Here is a 16469-nt window from a genome sequence, read left to right as displayed (position 1 = left end):
AACACGCTGTACACCCAGGGCTCCCATACCTGGTGGTTCCCGCCGCCTCCAGCTGTCTCCTCTCCCCAGGGCTGTGATGGGTCACAATCACAACCAAGACCCTTACACCCATGAGTAAATGCTTACAGATTTTTTCAACTGAAATTTGACAGAAACTGAATTAGAATGCAAAAAAAAAAAGGGGGGGGAACCACACCCAAACTGGAGTCAGAAAACTCCCAATACTTCTGGCCGTTTTATTCTAGATTCTAATCATGTGACTTATTACTTAGGAAAAGTAGTAAGAGTGTTAAGAGCTTCCCGTGATAAAGGGTCTCTAACCCGTACCACAGGCACATCAACTGGGAAAAATCCAACCTCACAGCCCACCTGCAAACAACCTGATCTTTATCACTACACATGAGGAATACAAGACTAAATCACAACCACTCACACATCACACGACCACAGCAGAAACATCAAATAAGACAGTAATACGACAGTCAAAATCCTGGCCGCGAGGCCCTGTACCGGCCCCGGGCCGCAGCCCAGCCTGCCCCACCCAGGTGGCAGGGGGCCTCAGAGCCTCTGTGCATGCAGGGGCACAGAGCCCCCGAGGGTGACCCGGGGTGCCATCTTCACTACTGACACACACTAGTTGTGAGAAGCTGTCACTCCTCTCCTCTCCTCTCGCTCGTAAATGAAGCTGGACTAGAACAGAAGTCTTCAAAAGACAATGTATGGAGGAGACTCTGGGAGCAAGATGTCACCTGCAGAGCACTAAGGACACGTCACAGGCAAGAGCTCCTCAGGCCTGAACTTACCTCCCAAGGCCGCCCTCCCGCCCCAGCTGCCCTGCAGGCTTGGGGCCCCTCGCAGGCAGGAGCCCTACCTGGAAGCACCCAGCGCCCATCTCACACGGAAGTCCTCTGCTTCAGAGCTGCTTTCCTCTCTCTCAGAAGCGACCCCCTGTGACCCCCTGTACCTCAGCAGAGGCCAGCGGGGGTCTCCTTCCTGGACTGTCACTCTCCCGTCTGCCCTACTTGGTCAGAGAACAGTGAGTGGAGTCAAATGCTTACCAGGTTCGCTCATTTTGGACATCGAGGACAGATTCAGCTTGAATCAGACCTAAAATGCCCATCTGAAGGCCAGGACAGTGGTCTTCAACCTGTATCCTATGCCCCCGAGCAGTCGATGTCTTGGAGGCCTCAACTGGGAGCAGAGGAAGGCCGAGCAGGCTCCGGGGTCTGCCCGCAACTCCCCCTCAGGTGCAAGGGAACCACTCAGAATTTCTTTCAAAGGTTTCATTGTTTAGAAAAAAGTGTGAAACACCACTGACCTAGATCACATCCTACAGGCCTCTGCCACAATTCCCTCAAAAATCCACATTCTCTTCTCTCTCCCCGTTAAGTCTACCAGTAACTTCTCAGGGGGAGTGGTCTCCGCCTGTGCTTGCCCTGTGTCTGAGGGCTCCTGGAACATTCTCTCATATGTGCTTGGCCTTTCCTATCCTAACCTTCATCCTAACCATGAGTTAACACGCTCTAAAACAAAACAGAAAACACACAGAACAAGTATTTCAAACAGCACAATTAACCACCAGCAACAGGATGTCCTCTGTTCCTTCTCTTCCCTCAGCCTCTCAGCCAAATCCACTGGCACTGCCACCACCCTGACCAGGGCCTCAGCTCGGGTCCCTGACCTCACAACCCCTACGGGAAGCCTGGGGATTCCCTCCCAGGACTCTCACAAATATTCTGCTTTAACTGGTCTTGGCTGTAGCATCAGCATCTTTTGTTTCTTGATCCTTCCAAAAAATTCTAACCTGAAGGGTTCCAAGGTCAAGAACCACCATCCCTTCCTGTTCCCATCAATCTTCCTGGTCATGGTCCTGTCCTCCTGAAAATGCCCCTCAGGGAGGACCATGGACTGCCTCCTCCACCACTCTGGCCCACAGGGGGTGCTGGAAAGCAGAACTCACACTGCCCAGACTCCCCTTGTGCAAGAGATTCGAAGTGACCCCTACCTTAACCACTTTTATGAGACTGATCACTTCATGATGACAAAACCTTCAGGACAATAAAGGATACTATTAGCTAAGTTAAAAAGACTTAGCTTTTTATGAAAGATATGCTTGCAAATTATTTAGTTTTAAGGGTTACTTAATACATAAATAACCCTTAAAACTAAAAAAAAAAAACCCAGTAGAAAAAAAAATCAATACAGACAAACAGACAGAACTGCCAACTACCACGTCTAACATCAGGCTGGCAAAAAGCCAAAAGCCGACAATGTACTTTACTGGCAAGGCTGTGGGGGAAAAGACAGTCTCACACACTCCTTGTGCAGTACCGCACAGCCAGACTCCCACAGAAGGGGAAAAGGCAGTACCTTCAAAATCACATCTGCATTTTCACTCTCACCTGGCAATCCTACCTCCGGGAATCCACCCTGAAGATGATTTCCACAAACGCAATCAACATGAACTGCAGCATGACTGGAACAGCACAGTACTTCAAACATATGCACCCAAAGAACTGGTGGAGTAAAACCCTGGAAACCCCACAAGACGGAGGGTTATGCAGCAGTATTATGTAAGATATAAATGAAGGCAAGGCAAACCTCTGTGAGCTGACAGGGAACGACTCCTAGAATACATTAAGGTGACAAAGCGAAGTGAACACCGCCACCGGCATCTGTTGCAGAAGACAACCTGCTGTTCAGCCGGGAGGGCTGCGTGGGCTGCCGGGGCCTCTCCTGCCCAAGGAGGCCGCCTCCCCGTGCCCGCGCCGGCCCACAGCGCCCCACGAGCCGGCCTGCGTGAGGATCTCCAGGTACCATCACGTGGGGGGTTGGAATTTCCACATGTATTTCAGAGGGACACAAACATACAGTCATATCATGTCCCCAGGCCTGCTACGTCCATACACTCTGATTTCTTCTTTGTTACACAAAGGGTAGTGGACAGTGGGTGGAATTAGGGGAGCAGAAGTTGCTGGGGAGGATAACCCCTGTGAAGGACCTGGGGGGTGGAAGCGGTGACGGGGAGGGGAGCCTCAGCACCACGCTGCCTGTGTGCACCCTTATTTCACCCAGTGTCCATTACCCTTTGTGTGATGAAGAAACCAGAATGTACGGATGCAGCTGGCCTGGGAACATGATATGACTGCATGTTTGTTCCCTTCAAAATATATGTGGAAACTCTAATCTCCCACGGGATGGTGTCTGGAGATATTCAACTGCAGTAATCATTTCACAATATATACACATGTTAAATCATCACTCACACCTTAAAAAAAGAAAACATATTGTATAACCTAAATATATACAATTTTTATCAATCATACCTCAATAAACCTGGAGAAAAAAAGGTCAAGCAACATGCTATCCGCCTAACAAAGGAAGACCTCAACTGGATCACCTCTAATTTTTAATACACCGCGTATTACATTCAATGAAAAAAAAAACACTAGACTTGGCAAGAGACAGGACTGTAACGGTGAAAAACAAAAGAAAAAGATAAATTGATCATAGAAACAGACCACAGGTGATCCAGAGACTACAGTCAGCCTACAAGGTATTTAAAATAACTGTGAGTAGAATGTTGGAGAAAACAGAAGGCAGAGTAGATGAAAAGATTCAACTCAATACATGGGTTTTATGGCAAATAGAGCAGAGTTATTTAGCAGGATTAGTGAAATGAAAGCAGATCAGTACAAAATACCCATATTAATGCTCACTGAACACCTAAAATTAACACATTATAAATCAACTATACGTCAACAAAATTTTTTTGAAAAAAGGAATGACCTAAACATTAAAAAAAAAAGCTCAGAGAAAAAAATGGAAAATATTAAAAAGGATACAAAAGACACAAGACAAAGTGAAATGGTCTAACATACTTATAAATGGAGTCCCAGGGGGAGAAGAGAGAAAGAGATATAAAAAAGGATTTAAAGAGCAAATGCTATTGCTGGAATAAATCAACCCAGGGTCAAGCAGCTCTGTGCGCCCCAGGCAAGATAAACACGAAGAAAATCACAGCCAGTCATTTCATAGTAAACACAAAGGTATTTTAGAAGCAGGAGGTGGGGGTGTGGAGAAGGGATATACTAACTTCAAAGACACAAACATAATTATGACAGACCCCAGAAGACAATGCAAATGACCTTTAAAGTGCTGAGAGGCAGTGCTTGCCCACCTGAAAGTGTGCACTCAGGGTGGCAGGCAAAAAGGGAAGGGCCCCCAGAAGATACCACATCAAGTCCCTGGAACCTGCAATGTTACCTACTTGGGAAAAGGGTCTTTGCAGACATAAATTAAGGATCTTGAGACAAGACCATCATGGATTACTCAGGGGGCCCTGAGCGCAACGCCAAGTGTCCGTGTACAGCACACACAAACGAGGAGCACGTCAAGGAGTGCTTCGAGAGGCAGGGAGGGGCTCTCCCCGTGAGCCTCCAGGGGTGTGAGGCTCTGCTTACACCCTGATTTTGGCCTTCTGGCTTCCATAACTGTGAGAGAAGAAATTTCTGTGGTTTTTAAGCCACCAACTTCGTGGCAATTGGTTATAATAGCAGCTACAGGAAACCAATACATTCAGCAAAACTACGCTCCAAAAATGAAAGCAAAATAAAAACATTTTCACAAACAAAAACCAAATTCACTGCTAGCAGATAAATAATATAGTTAAATAATATATTTTAAAAAAGAAAAGAAAAACTAAACAGACCTGTCCCAATAAAAGGAGAATGATCCCAGAAATATATAAATACAGAAAGCAATGAAAATAATAAATGTGTTGTACATTAATAAAAATACCATTGGGTGCACACACAACACACACAAAAAAAGTAATGTCTTCAGGCATGCAAACAACACACAAAAAGAAGATGGGGGCAAAAAATGTCACCTTTAAAGTCATCACTAAAATAGTAAAAGGATTTGTTTAAATTAACAGAAGGAAAATTTCAATGAAAAATATTTGGTTAATCAAAAAAAAAGAAGTAAACCAAAAACCAGGTGCTATCAATTAGAAAACAACAGTAAGATGGTACATGTGAACCCAATTACTGCCATCCCTCCGTACCCTGGGGTACCAGTTCCAGGACACAGTACCCCAAATCCACAGCTATGAAGGGCTGACTGGATGCCAGTTACCACACTCCTACAAATAAAACAAAGTTGTTGGGAAATGTTCCTTTTCCCCCACCGAATGTAAATTTTAGAAAGCTATGGACAAGCCTCTGCATTTGCTGGTGAGAGTATAAAATGGTATAAAAACACTTTCCTTCCTTGTAAGGTTTTGTTAGTTTTGGGCAATGAAGTTATCCTAACCTCAAAATTCCGCAGATTAATTAGTTCCCTAATTAAACCTCTGTCCCATTCAAAATACCTAGAGTGGTTACTAGTTCCTGCCCTGAACTCTTGCTGATTCAGAGTTTAATGAAAGTCAAGGAGACTGAAATACAAAAAACAAAACCAAAAAAAGGCAAGATAGGTATAAAGAAATGGAAAAATAAGAAGAAATTACAAAATTTTAGACAACTTAAAAGTTATAGAAATTTTCTTTTAAATGTAATTTCAAGACAAAAAAATCCTTAAAAAGTGTTTGACCCCACTTTCCTTGACCAGAGGTCAGCAAACCAGGCCACAGGACAAATGGAGCCCACTGTCTGTCTTCAGCTTCACTGAAAGTATCACCTTTTTGTGCTGAAAAAGCAGAGCTGAGTAATTAAGACAGAGACAGTGTAGCCCACAAAGTCTAAAATATACACTATCCTGGAACTTCCTATAAGTTTGTCAATCCCTGCTTCTCACCAACCAAAGAACAGGAATAAAACTGATGCCGTGTCTCAGTATCCTCACAGCCTTGCCCAGAACCGGAGTGTGACAGGCAGGCGATGTTTTACTACACAGACCACCAGGTAATGCTAACGCAATCTGCCTATTTCCCCGGCTCCAGCTCTACAACAGGATTCTCTCCAGCTGTTTAGCGCTGTTTAAACTGGTGTTAATGACCAGTAAATTACATTTATCAATTCTGGAGCACTCCCTCACTCCTTTCCTTCTGGTCTCTCTACTTAGTCCTTCTGGAGCTTTAAATTCTCCCCAAATCTTCTCATCCTAACACCTCCATCTCTTGATTGGTCTCTTTCCCCCTTTCTTTACGTTGCATTCTGGTCCTCTCTTAAGCAGTGTTTTACTTGCAATTTAACCTGAATTTTGTTCACCTGCCTTTTTTTTCCCCCACTGAAGTTCCAGCTGGTTTCTTTCGTTCTGACTCTGTCTTTTATATCTCAACGATTCTAAACATGTTTGTGTGATGTGGTTTCCACTTGATGTTCCTGCGGCCTGTCATGACTGGTGACTCAGATGTGACGAACAACATCACAGCGTTTTATAATAATTCTGAATTGTTAACAGGGAGAACTTAGTGGGAAACCCAGGCAACGTGGACTGAGAACACCTGCAGTTTTCCACTGGCTGCTGTCAGGTGATCCATTGTGTAATGCGGGCTAGAGACTATTTTTTATATTAGTTTCTCAATCTATGAACCCCCTGGGAAGTTCAAGTGATTCAAAGTAGAGCCTGAAACATCCCTGAATGGTTACAAATTCTCCAAAAAGACTTCTCCCTTCCCCAGAACCCAAGCAAAGAGAACTTCCCTGGGGAACCAGTGAATGGATGGCTTAGTCTGCCTCTTCACTGAGAGTATCACCCTCTGGAGGAATCAGATTGATGAGGGGTTCCACTCCAACTGCCAGCCTTACAAGAGCCTAAGGTTTAGGTTCAGTTGTTAAAACCGACAAATAAATGCCCCAGGACAGGTACATCGGCTCACGGCTGTGTCACTTCCATATTTAGCGGCAGCAATCTCTGACTTTCCACCGTATTATCAAAACTCACAATAAGTCTGCCACATTACAAATAATTATTCCTCGTTTCAAGTACCAATTAGGACAACCACTTGCTGTTTTTGACCACCAGCTCCCATTCCCCCAAATTTTGCTTCACCTGCTTCATCACAGCCCATGTCTGACTAGAGGACTTCAGTAAGGATGGGGAATGTGGCTCGGGCCCAAATTAATCAGCAGACCCCCTCTTCCTGGCCCAGGGTGGAAGCTGAGTCCCATCAGAACAAACCCCAGGGCTGGTCTGAACAGACAACAAGTAGCCTGTGGGGCTTTCCTGCACAGCGGAGATACAGAGGCTCACAGTCAAGGGAGGGGCTGAACACCACACAGACCACAATGGGGAGGAGTGTGACCTGTGACCAACACTGAGGCAAAACGGGGGAAGTGAAGCTGAGCCCGGGAGGTAGTGAAACCAGACCCTGGTCCCCACCCTCGGAGCCACCAGATCAAGCTTTGACCAAAGAGAGTCCTAGCTCTTGATTTTTCAATTCCATGAACCAACACATTTTCTTATCTAAGCCAGTTGAGCTGGGTCTGCCCATCGAAAACATTCCTAGTGACGTGGAAATTCACCACATGTTCAAAGTTCAACGATGGAAACAAAATTTTCCTTGCTTACCTGGATAACCAATTCCTTTGGCATTTGCATAGGGAACCCCAGACGATCCCGGGCTATAAACAGGATTCATGATTTCAAGAACTAAAAAGGAAAACAAAAATGATTTAGTCAAGCACCTTTGTTCTCAGGTTTTTCTCCATCATCAGTCTCAAAAGAGTAGATAGCGTGTGAGATCACTTATATATGGAATCCAAAATATGACACAAATGAATTTATTTGCAAAACAGAAACAGACTCACAGACATAGAAAACAAACTCATGGTTACCAAAGGGGAAGGGGGGGGCGGGGTAAATTAGGAGGTTGGGATTAGCAGATATAAACTACTATATATAAAAAAGTTAAACAACAAGGTGCGTAGCACAGGGAACCATATTCAATATCTTGCAATAGCTGACAATGGAAAAGTAAATGTAGGGGGGAGGGTATAGCTCAAGTGGTAGAGTGCAAGCTTAGCATGCATGAGGTCCTGGGTTCAATCCCCAGTACCTCCTCTAAAAATAAATAAACCTAATTACCCTCCCCTACCAAAATTAAAAAATAGTAATTAAATAATTAATAAAATACTAAAATAGTTAAAAAAAGAAAATGTATACACATGTATAACATAATCACTTTACTGTACACCAGAAACCAACACAACATTGTAAATCAACTATACTTCAATTAAAAAAGAAAAAAAAGCAGGTAGCAAAAGTTCTTTCTCTAGTCCAATATAAAACAAGGCATTTCATGCTGCTGCCAACAGAGAACAATAAAGGAATGCCAAAAGTCTTAATGGATGTCCACTGGGATGCTGTAAACTTTCCTTCACAACTCTCTTCAGTCCATTAGAAGCCAAGGAAAAAAAAGTGTTCTCTATGTCCCTGCTTAAAACAGTGAAAAAATATCTGCAAGTAATGTCCTTATAACAGAGAACAGTTAAGTAAACTAGACCTAGGCAGAGCATAAAATATCGTGCAGCTGTTTTAAAAAGCGTTTAAAAATGTAAGATTGATATAACGTTAAGTGGGAAAAAAGGGGGGTACAATGCTGCATTATACAGTGTGATCCCACATTTGCGCCTACTCGTATAGGCAGGTGCACCTCCAGCACAAAGTCTGGGAGGAAATACACACATGAACAGACATTGTCTCTAAATGGGGTGATTTAGTGTCCTTTTTGTACTTTTCCCTATTTCAGAAATAACTTACGTCAAGTATGTGTATATCTCCTAATAAGAAATTAGCTACAGCCCAGCAACTCTATTAACCCATTCAGTGTTCTATAATTCCTAATCTTGTTTTCCTGAAAAGTTCAAGAACTTGCACAGATCCAACCCTGATTTTATGCCTTCCTCTGAATTTTATCGCCCCATATATTCTTAAAGTGTGAACTTAATTAAGACTATTCAGTATTCCTCAACTAGTGAGTCAGCAGTGAGTTATGTGGTAGTAAGGATTAAGGGGGATCTTAAACTGAAAAATCAAAATAACAAGGCAGGGTAACAGGTATACAGGAACTCTGCACTTTCTGCCCAGTTTTGCTGTGAACCAAAAACTGCTCTAAAATACAAAGTCTATTTGAAAAATAGAAATAAAAACATAAAATGTACACGTATTTGCCTTTTGCCTTTAGTGTCTGCTTTCCCCACTACATCCCCCTGCTAGAACGTAGCCCCAGGCAGGCAGGGAACTGGAACTGATTGCTGTACCTCCAACACCAACAATGTCTGGCATCAAAAAAAGGTGCAATTACCTGCTCACTTTCTAAAATACACATGCACCTCAAAACACTCCAGGTATCACATTCCATTACCAAGACAAAATACAAAAACAAACCACTTAAAATTTTTCGACTCACCTGCCTCATTTAGAATATTCACAACCAAGCAGCTCAGTACACACAAAAAATATACTAGGTCAAGTCCTTAGCCTTTGTAACTGGCTCTCGTCTAAATTAGAAATAAAGTGGGGATATCAGTGATTGCAATATGCATCACCTAAGTAACTGTCTAATTTAACTTCCAAGCCAAAAGGCAGATGACAAACTTGCCATGACATCCCCAAGGACAGGTCAGAGAGAAGTGTACATCAGTGCTCTCCAACAGTATTTTCTACAACAAAGAAGATGTTCTCCATCTGTGCTGTCCAATATGGCCCCATCAGCTACACGTATCTACTGAGCACCTGAAAAATGTGGCTAGGATCTGACTTTTTAGTTTTATTTAATCTCAATTTCAATTTAAATAGTGACAAGTGGCTAGAGGCTGCCGCCTTGGGCAATAAAGATCTACGGAATAGACTAGAGAGAAACAAGGACAGGAAGGCAGAGCACATAGGCAGGAATCAACCGTGCATTTTACCCCAGTCTAAGAATAAACTGGCAACTGCCAATCCTATTACCATGCACTTTTAACCCATTCTTGGTGGATCTACAACATAAGCATTGTGGAGGCCTTCACACATTTCACCTCCTTCTCTGGTTCAACTATCAGCTCTAGGGAAGTGAAAACTTCCCACAACTCTATTCTGTGCAGGATCTAATTTCACTTTCATAACTGAATTCAAGATGAGAAAAGCACACCAGAAACTGACATATTGTAATTGACTATCCTATAAAAAAAGAAAAGCACTATGCAAAGGCCACAGAGAAAAAAAAGCAAGTCACAATCCCTGTTCTGAGTTTACAAAAGAGAAAAGTGCTGTCCAACAGGACTTTCTGTGAAGAGGGAAATGTACGTCTGCTCTGTTCACATACAGGAGCCGCTAATGGCTACTGAACACAAACGTGGCTAGCACATTTCAAGGAACGGCATTTTAGTTTAACTTTCATTTTAATTAAAGTCACACATAGGTGATGGCTACTGTACTGGACAACACAGGTGTATAAGACAAAAGACATGAAAAATCATCAACCAGCGCAAAAGAGCGTTAAGAGCCATAAAGGATTAAGTATTCTGAGGGTTGAGTGGGGAAAGCAAAAATTCAATAGAGGAGAGGAATGGTCAGGAAAATTTTGGATTACAGAGGTGGTATTTTCAATAAGCCCTAAACAACAGACAGGACCTTGAAAAGCCAGAAAAATTAGAAAATGCAAGATGTGCTTTAGGGACACGGTGCAACTGGGCTTATTTGGAGCTTAGGCTAATGTAGGGAATCAGCAAAGACAGCAGTGCGGACACAGGTTAAGCTGGAACCATCACGTGGAGACCCTTAAACATGGGGCTGAGCAGCAGATGTCACTTGGGGGGCAATGAAGCCAATGAACAGCACAGCAGTTAAACACAGGAGTTATCATTTGACCTAGCACTTCCACTCCTAGGTATACACCTGAGAGAAGTGAAAACATACATCCACACAAAGGCTTGTACATTAATGTTTGTAACAGCATTATTAATAACAGCCAAAAATTGTAGACAACTCAAACGAAGCACTGAAGGCTGTCCTTTAATGACCTGACCTATAGTCTAAACCAGTAACACAATCCTCTATCTGCCACTAAAAAAATGGAGAGTTGCGTTTGAATTCTGAATACCGTTAAGTTCCAAACAACCAAGAAGTTGTATTTCCTAAAAGCATTTATACTTCCCAAGAGGTTAATATGTATGTCCTGAAGTGATTAAAAACTCTTAATGAATTAAAAATTATAGGTTAAAAAAAAACAGGATTAATCAAAGAAAATGCTGCAGTTTCCTCTCCAATTCAACAAAAGGGCTTGCACAAGGTCTGTGAACTAATGTCAAACAGCTTCTTAAGTCACTTGTTAAAATGATGAGACTCCCCCCAGGTTGTGAGCCTTCAGGGCAGGGAAAAATGCCTTACTCGGCCCTGGCCCCTGCATCTCACTAGCACTTGGCAGACAGAGAGCTCATAAATGTCTTCTGAATGTTCTTTAACAAAAGAACAACTGAAAACAGAAAATACAGAACTCTTCATAGAAATAAATATCCAGTTGAGATATTTATTTAAAATCTAATTTGGAATTGTTGAAATACATCTGTTTACTGATTAGTGGATATGAAAGCTGAACTCACTGACCAATCTTAACAACACCAAGAGTCACATTACTTATTGTAGCATCCTCCTATGAGGTGTTACCCTGCATCATTTGAGGCATGCTGCCACCAAACATTAAAATCTGAAGCCATTGGAGCCTATTCAGCTAACTCCCAGGTGACGGGAAGAGACAGGAGTTGGAGGCATTCGCTGAACACCATGAGGCAATCACGCAAAGCCAAAAGGATGTATTCTAAAGGCCAAGAGACCCAGCTTCTTCAGGAAGTCAGTGGTCTGGAAAAAGGTGAAGGGTGGGGAGGAGCATTCTAGATTAAGACAAAATTTGACATAAAGGCCAAAGGAGGCTTTTGTCTGGGTCCTGATTTAGATGGAAAAACCTGTAAAAAGATATTTTAAGGATTTTGGGGGATACAACTGAATACAGGCTAGGTAGGTATCAAATGGCATTAAACAACTATTAATTCTGTTCTGTATGATAACAGCATTTTTGTTATGTAAGGTTTTTGAAGTCCATATTAAACCATTTGGGTAAAAAAAGCATGATGTCTGTAACTTAAAAATATTTCTACAAAAAAGGGAAACTACAGCAAAATGCTAATAATTGTTACACTGAGATGTTGGGTATGCTGTATTGTCACACTTTTTAAATAATGAAAAAATAAGGGAAAAACCCACTATCACCAGTCTACCTGGGATTCTAGTGCCACTGGCCACCCAGAAACCACCAATTTCCAGGTCTGATCTGGTGTGGGCCAAGGATCCCAATTCCAAGGCTGGATCCAGAGGACATGACTTTGGGCATGACTTTTTTTTTTAACTTTCCCATTTGTAATGACTCAAATGTCAGAATTTCTATGGGCAATTTGACCCCTGCAGCAAAATAGATTAATCTCAAGATTCATCTTTAAAAAAGATGATAGCAAGATTATTACTGTACAGCACAGGGAAATACATACAAGATCTTACGGTAGCTCACAGCGAAAAAAAGTGTGACAATTAATATATATATATGTTCATGTATAACAAAAATTGTGTTCTACACTGGAATTTAACATAACATTGTAAAATGACTATAACTCAAAAAAAGTTTTAAAAAATAAACTATAAAAAAAGATGACAGCAAAAATTTCTCAATTTGAAAATTCAGTAACAATCAGAAGAAAAGTATGTTTAAGACCCCTCACTGTACTACTTTCAAAACATACCATGACCTAAACAAAGTTCCCACACAAAACAGTAATTCTAAAACTTGAAAGACCTTGTATACTGGTGTTTCGTATCAACAAAACTCATGTCAAGGGGCTCTCTCAGAGACAGCAATTTACAAGATAGAATTCCCTTTAGCACAATCAGCACTGGAAATTCTCAGTAACGTCTGCATATAATAGGATAAAATTCTCAACTCCCCAAACTCTACCTTCACTATCAAGGTTTGCAATCTACTGGTGGAAATTCATTATTTTTCTGCACAGAACAATTGGAGAGACTGCAAAGATACAGACACAACGTGGAACACAGACATGAGGAAAGTAACTATTAACTCTATTACACTGGTGGACCGTCGTTTTAAAATTGCTCTCAACTGATCCAGGAAAACAAGCTGTTTATGTAAGACAAGTTTGGTAGACAGGAATTTCCCTTTAAACTACAGAACCTATAAAGTTAAAATAATATTCTCTGTAAACTTAAGTTTTTTTTTTTTTAATTCTAATTCTCTACTTCTGTGGCATTAATCACACTACTCATTCCCCCAATGTTTGAAAACTCAAGTAATTTGGGGGTTTTTTGTTGTCTTGTTTATTTCGAATAATTCTGACATTACAATCCATTTCCATAAGATGGAAATGAGCTGAAAGGCAGTTGCTGAGCTGCATATTACTAAGAATCCTCACAAGTGTCATCAGGTCTGACAGGAGGGCAGAGGCAGCAGGAGCAACAGCAGTAGATCGATGCTGTTTCCCCCTCCCTCCTGGGTTGCAGGCACTAGCCTTTCGCACACCCAACCAGCCCAATCCTTCCACTTTCCCAACGGGCACGACGCAGGCAAAGGGGACACTACCCGCTGGGCATTTCTGGTGACTGCTGGACAACGAACACCGAGCAGAACCTAGAGGAAGTCCGCAGTTTCCAACTCTTAAAGCCAGACCTTGGCTTCCAGTTAGTCCCAAACATTCGTACTAAAAGCAAGCCCGCTTTACACAGTTCTTTCACAATGTACACCGCAGCACCTTCAACACTGGAAAAAATTAGCCTTGAGCTGTTCAATTCTTGGCTGTCAAAGCAAAAATATGCCACTCCTTGTCTACTTACCAAAGTTTAAAAATATGTTTTACTATTATTGCTAAGCTTTTCACAGAATCCTTGAGAAAATAATCTATAATGACACAAGAATGGTTTGAGAACATAGTAAGTGGGAACTAGACAAACCTTTTCATTTAAAAAATTGTCTTGCAGGGCAAAACAGTCCAAAATACTTTTACGTATGACTTTAATGAAACACTATCAGATGCACTTATACACACTATAAAAGAGAAAGACCGGGTCTGTGGACACTTTATGAAAGCGCACCTCTTTCAAACTTAACCTAGACTGGGCCACAATAATTAACTCTTCTCGGAATACATACTTATTCTCTGTTGAAAACATTAACAAGCCTTTCAAGCTGAAGGGGAACACCAAGCTTCCGCCAAGCAAATGGATTAATGTTTACTCTGCGGGTCGACAAAGTGAAATAGTTTACACACTGCAAATGATTAAAATCTTAAGAATCCTAGGGCTAACTTACAGAACCAACCCACTCCTCCCTTATTTTTCTCACGTTTTCCCGATCTGATCACCTGGACCTTAAAAAGGGCCCCGAAAACATTCTTGTGCAAGGAATGACTCTCACCTGCCCCGCGACCGCGTCCCCGCCGCCCACACCGCACCTGTCCGCGCGCCCGGCCGCCCGGCCGCCCGGCCGCCCGGCTCCGCCTCCCTCGGGCCTCACCGGCCCGCCCGGCCCCGCGGGACAAAGCACCGCCGCGCGCCGCGGGCCCGACCTTGGCGCCGCCCAGGTCGGCCACACAAAGCGCCGCACTTCCGGCCGCGCACGCTGCCGCTGCCGCCGCCGCCGCCGAGCCCGCCGCCTGCCGCCCGCCCCGCCCGCACTCACCGCGCCGCGCCGGCGGCCTGGGCCTCGGTGACCAGAGCTCGCCGGCCCGGGGCGGGCTCGGCGGTGGGGCTCGGCGAGGGGCGCGCGCCGCGGAGGCCTGCTCCTATGCGGGGCTGAGCCGCGAGGCCCGGTCGCCGCCGCCGCCGCCTTCCCGGCCCGCGCTCCGGCTTCCCGGCTCGGCCCGGCCCGGCCTGGCCCGCCTCTCCGCAGCCCGCGCTCCCCGCCGACGGTGCGCAGCCGCCGAGCTCCGACCTCACTTCCGCCTGCGGCGCGCCGCGGCGGGGGCGCGCCGGCACGTGACCCGACGGCGCCTTCCGGGCTCGGGCGGTGCGCGCTCCCGCGGCGTCCGGCAAGCGCCGCGTCGGGGCTTCCTCCCGGGCCGCGCAGAGTGGCGACCCCCGGGCTGGGTTCCGGGGCCCGGCCTGTGGAGCGTGGAGGGCGGAGGGCCCGAGGGGTCAACGGCGCCCAGGGGACGTCTCTGTGAACCTTTTGGAGTAAACGCCCCTGTGGAATGCTTTTCCTCGCGCTGTCCTTGCGCTCCTGGCGGTAGAGTGTGGAAAGAACATAGCAGAACATAATTCTAGCGTTTTATTGACTTCTGATCAAAACAATGTATTCGAGTTCGTATTTTTAAACGGCCCCGCACTTCTGGAAGCCTTGTGTAAATGCAGGCGCCGGCGGCGTGGGGAGCGCTCTTCCTGGCCGCCAGGTGGTCTGTGAGGCCCCGCTGTCCTCCCGGACGCTAGCTGCTCGGCCTGGGACCGCAGGGGCTCGCGGAGCCGCCACGCTGCGGCGGGCGCATCGCTGTTCTCGGTGCTCTGCGTTCCTTAAGTCGCATAAATAAATCATTTTACAAGTGAAGAAATTAGGGCAAACGGAGGCTGACTTTTTTAACAGCATGCAACTAGGAGGAAGGGGACCCAGGATTGAAACCCCTACATCTGGCTTCAGGGTACTTCCTCTTAAAGGAGGAGTTCTGGCTTTGTGCTTTCCCAGAACTGCACTTATTAGAGCAGGCACACAGCTAGATATAAGCAGAGGAAGGGAGACGTAGGCCAAATGGCAGGAATTAGGCAGAAAGGAGGGGCAGGGGCCAAATGCAGGAAATCCTACATCATGTAAGCACCAGGGGTCCCCGGGCAGAGAAAGAAAAACAGGAACCTCGGGACTGATAAGAAATCATACATTTTGGAGTGACAAGTGGCCTAGAGGCCGATTAAAAAAAGGTGAAAAAGGCAAGAATCTCTAGTGTCCAAATGTAACCTTTTGCTCATTATGCCCTTATTTCAATAAAATTAGCCTTGCAGATAGAAGTATCCATCATGCACCAATGCCATGACACTTACCATCCAGTCTAAACACGAACAAAAATCTCTTCCCTTCAAGAAGGTGGAGTTGGGTTGAATGTTAGGGAATACAACCTCAAGGCCTTCTCTCCCCAATGAGTATTCCACCTACTCATTTTTACAGCTGATGTAACGAACTTGCCAAAGAAACTCAGGGTAGCTGCTCAGCTGAGCCTGCTGGCTTTCCCCTTGAGAGTGTACCATCCATCCCTTAATAAATCCCCACTTTACTTTCTTGACCTCCACGTCTTGTCTCTGAATTTTTTCTGGGTTGGGACTAGAACTTGGACACTGGCTATATCTACTGGCAGCACGCTTACTGTCTGTAACATTAATGGGACCACAGGTTCCCTACCTGGGCTGAAAGCCAACGAGTCTGCCTTGGAGAAAGGGGAAAGAATCCTGGGATGTAGGGTTGGATAGGTCTTCTGGCTGGGGTTCAGAGACAGCTGAAGGAG

At 44.5% G+C, this 16469-nt stretch overlaps 1 protein-coding gene across 5 annotated transcripts in view; it reads right to left on the bottom strand.

Annotated features, from left to right (window-relative positions):
- The window catches only part of FAM168B (family with sequence similarity 168 member B), a 33017-nt gene extending 18104 nt beyond the window's left edge, over positions 1 to 14913 (bottom strand). Inside the window, exons 1-2 of one of the 5 annotated variants that reach the window (XM_032479247.1) lie at positions 14666 to 14913; positions 7516 to 7596 (exon numbers count right to left, since the gene is read on the bottom strand). In XM_032479247.1, the coding sequence (XP_032335138.1) occupies positions 7516 to 7585 (70 nt within the window). In that variant the 5' untranslated portion in view covers positions 7586 to 7596; positions 14666 to 14913. Of the gene's footprint in view, positions 1 to 7515; positions 7597 to 14401; positions 14482 to 14665 lie in introns of those variants that run through there. The other 4 variants (XM_032479251.1, XM_032479250.1, XM_032479249.1 and 1 more) reach the window with 4 other exon arrangements.
- Positions 14914 to 16469: the final 1556 nt, after the last annotated feature.

Source organism: Camelus ferus, chromosome 5, assembly GCF_009834535.1.
Source record: "Camelus ferus isolate YT-003-E chromosome 5, BCGSAC_Cfer_1.0, whole genome shotgun sequence".
In the NCBI taxonomy this organism is placed as follows: domain Eukaryota; kingdom Metazoa; phylum Chordata; class Mammalia; order Artiodactyla; family Camelidae; genus Camelus; species Camelus ferus.
This window is presented reverse-complemented; position numbering and strand designations above follow the sequence as displayed.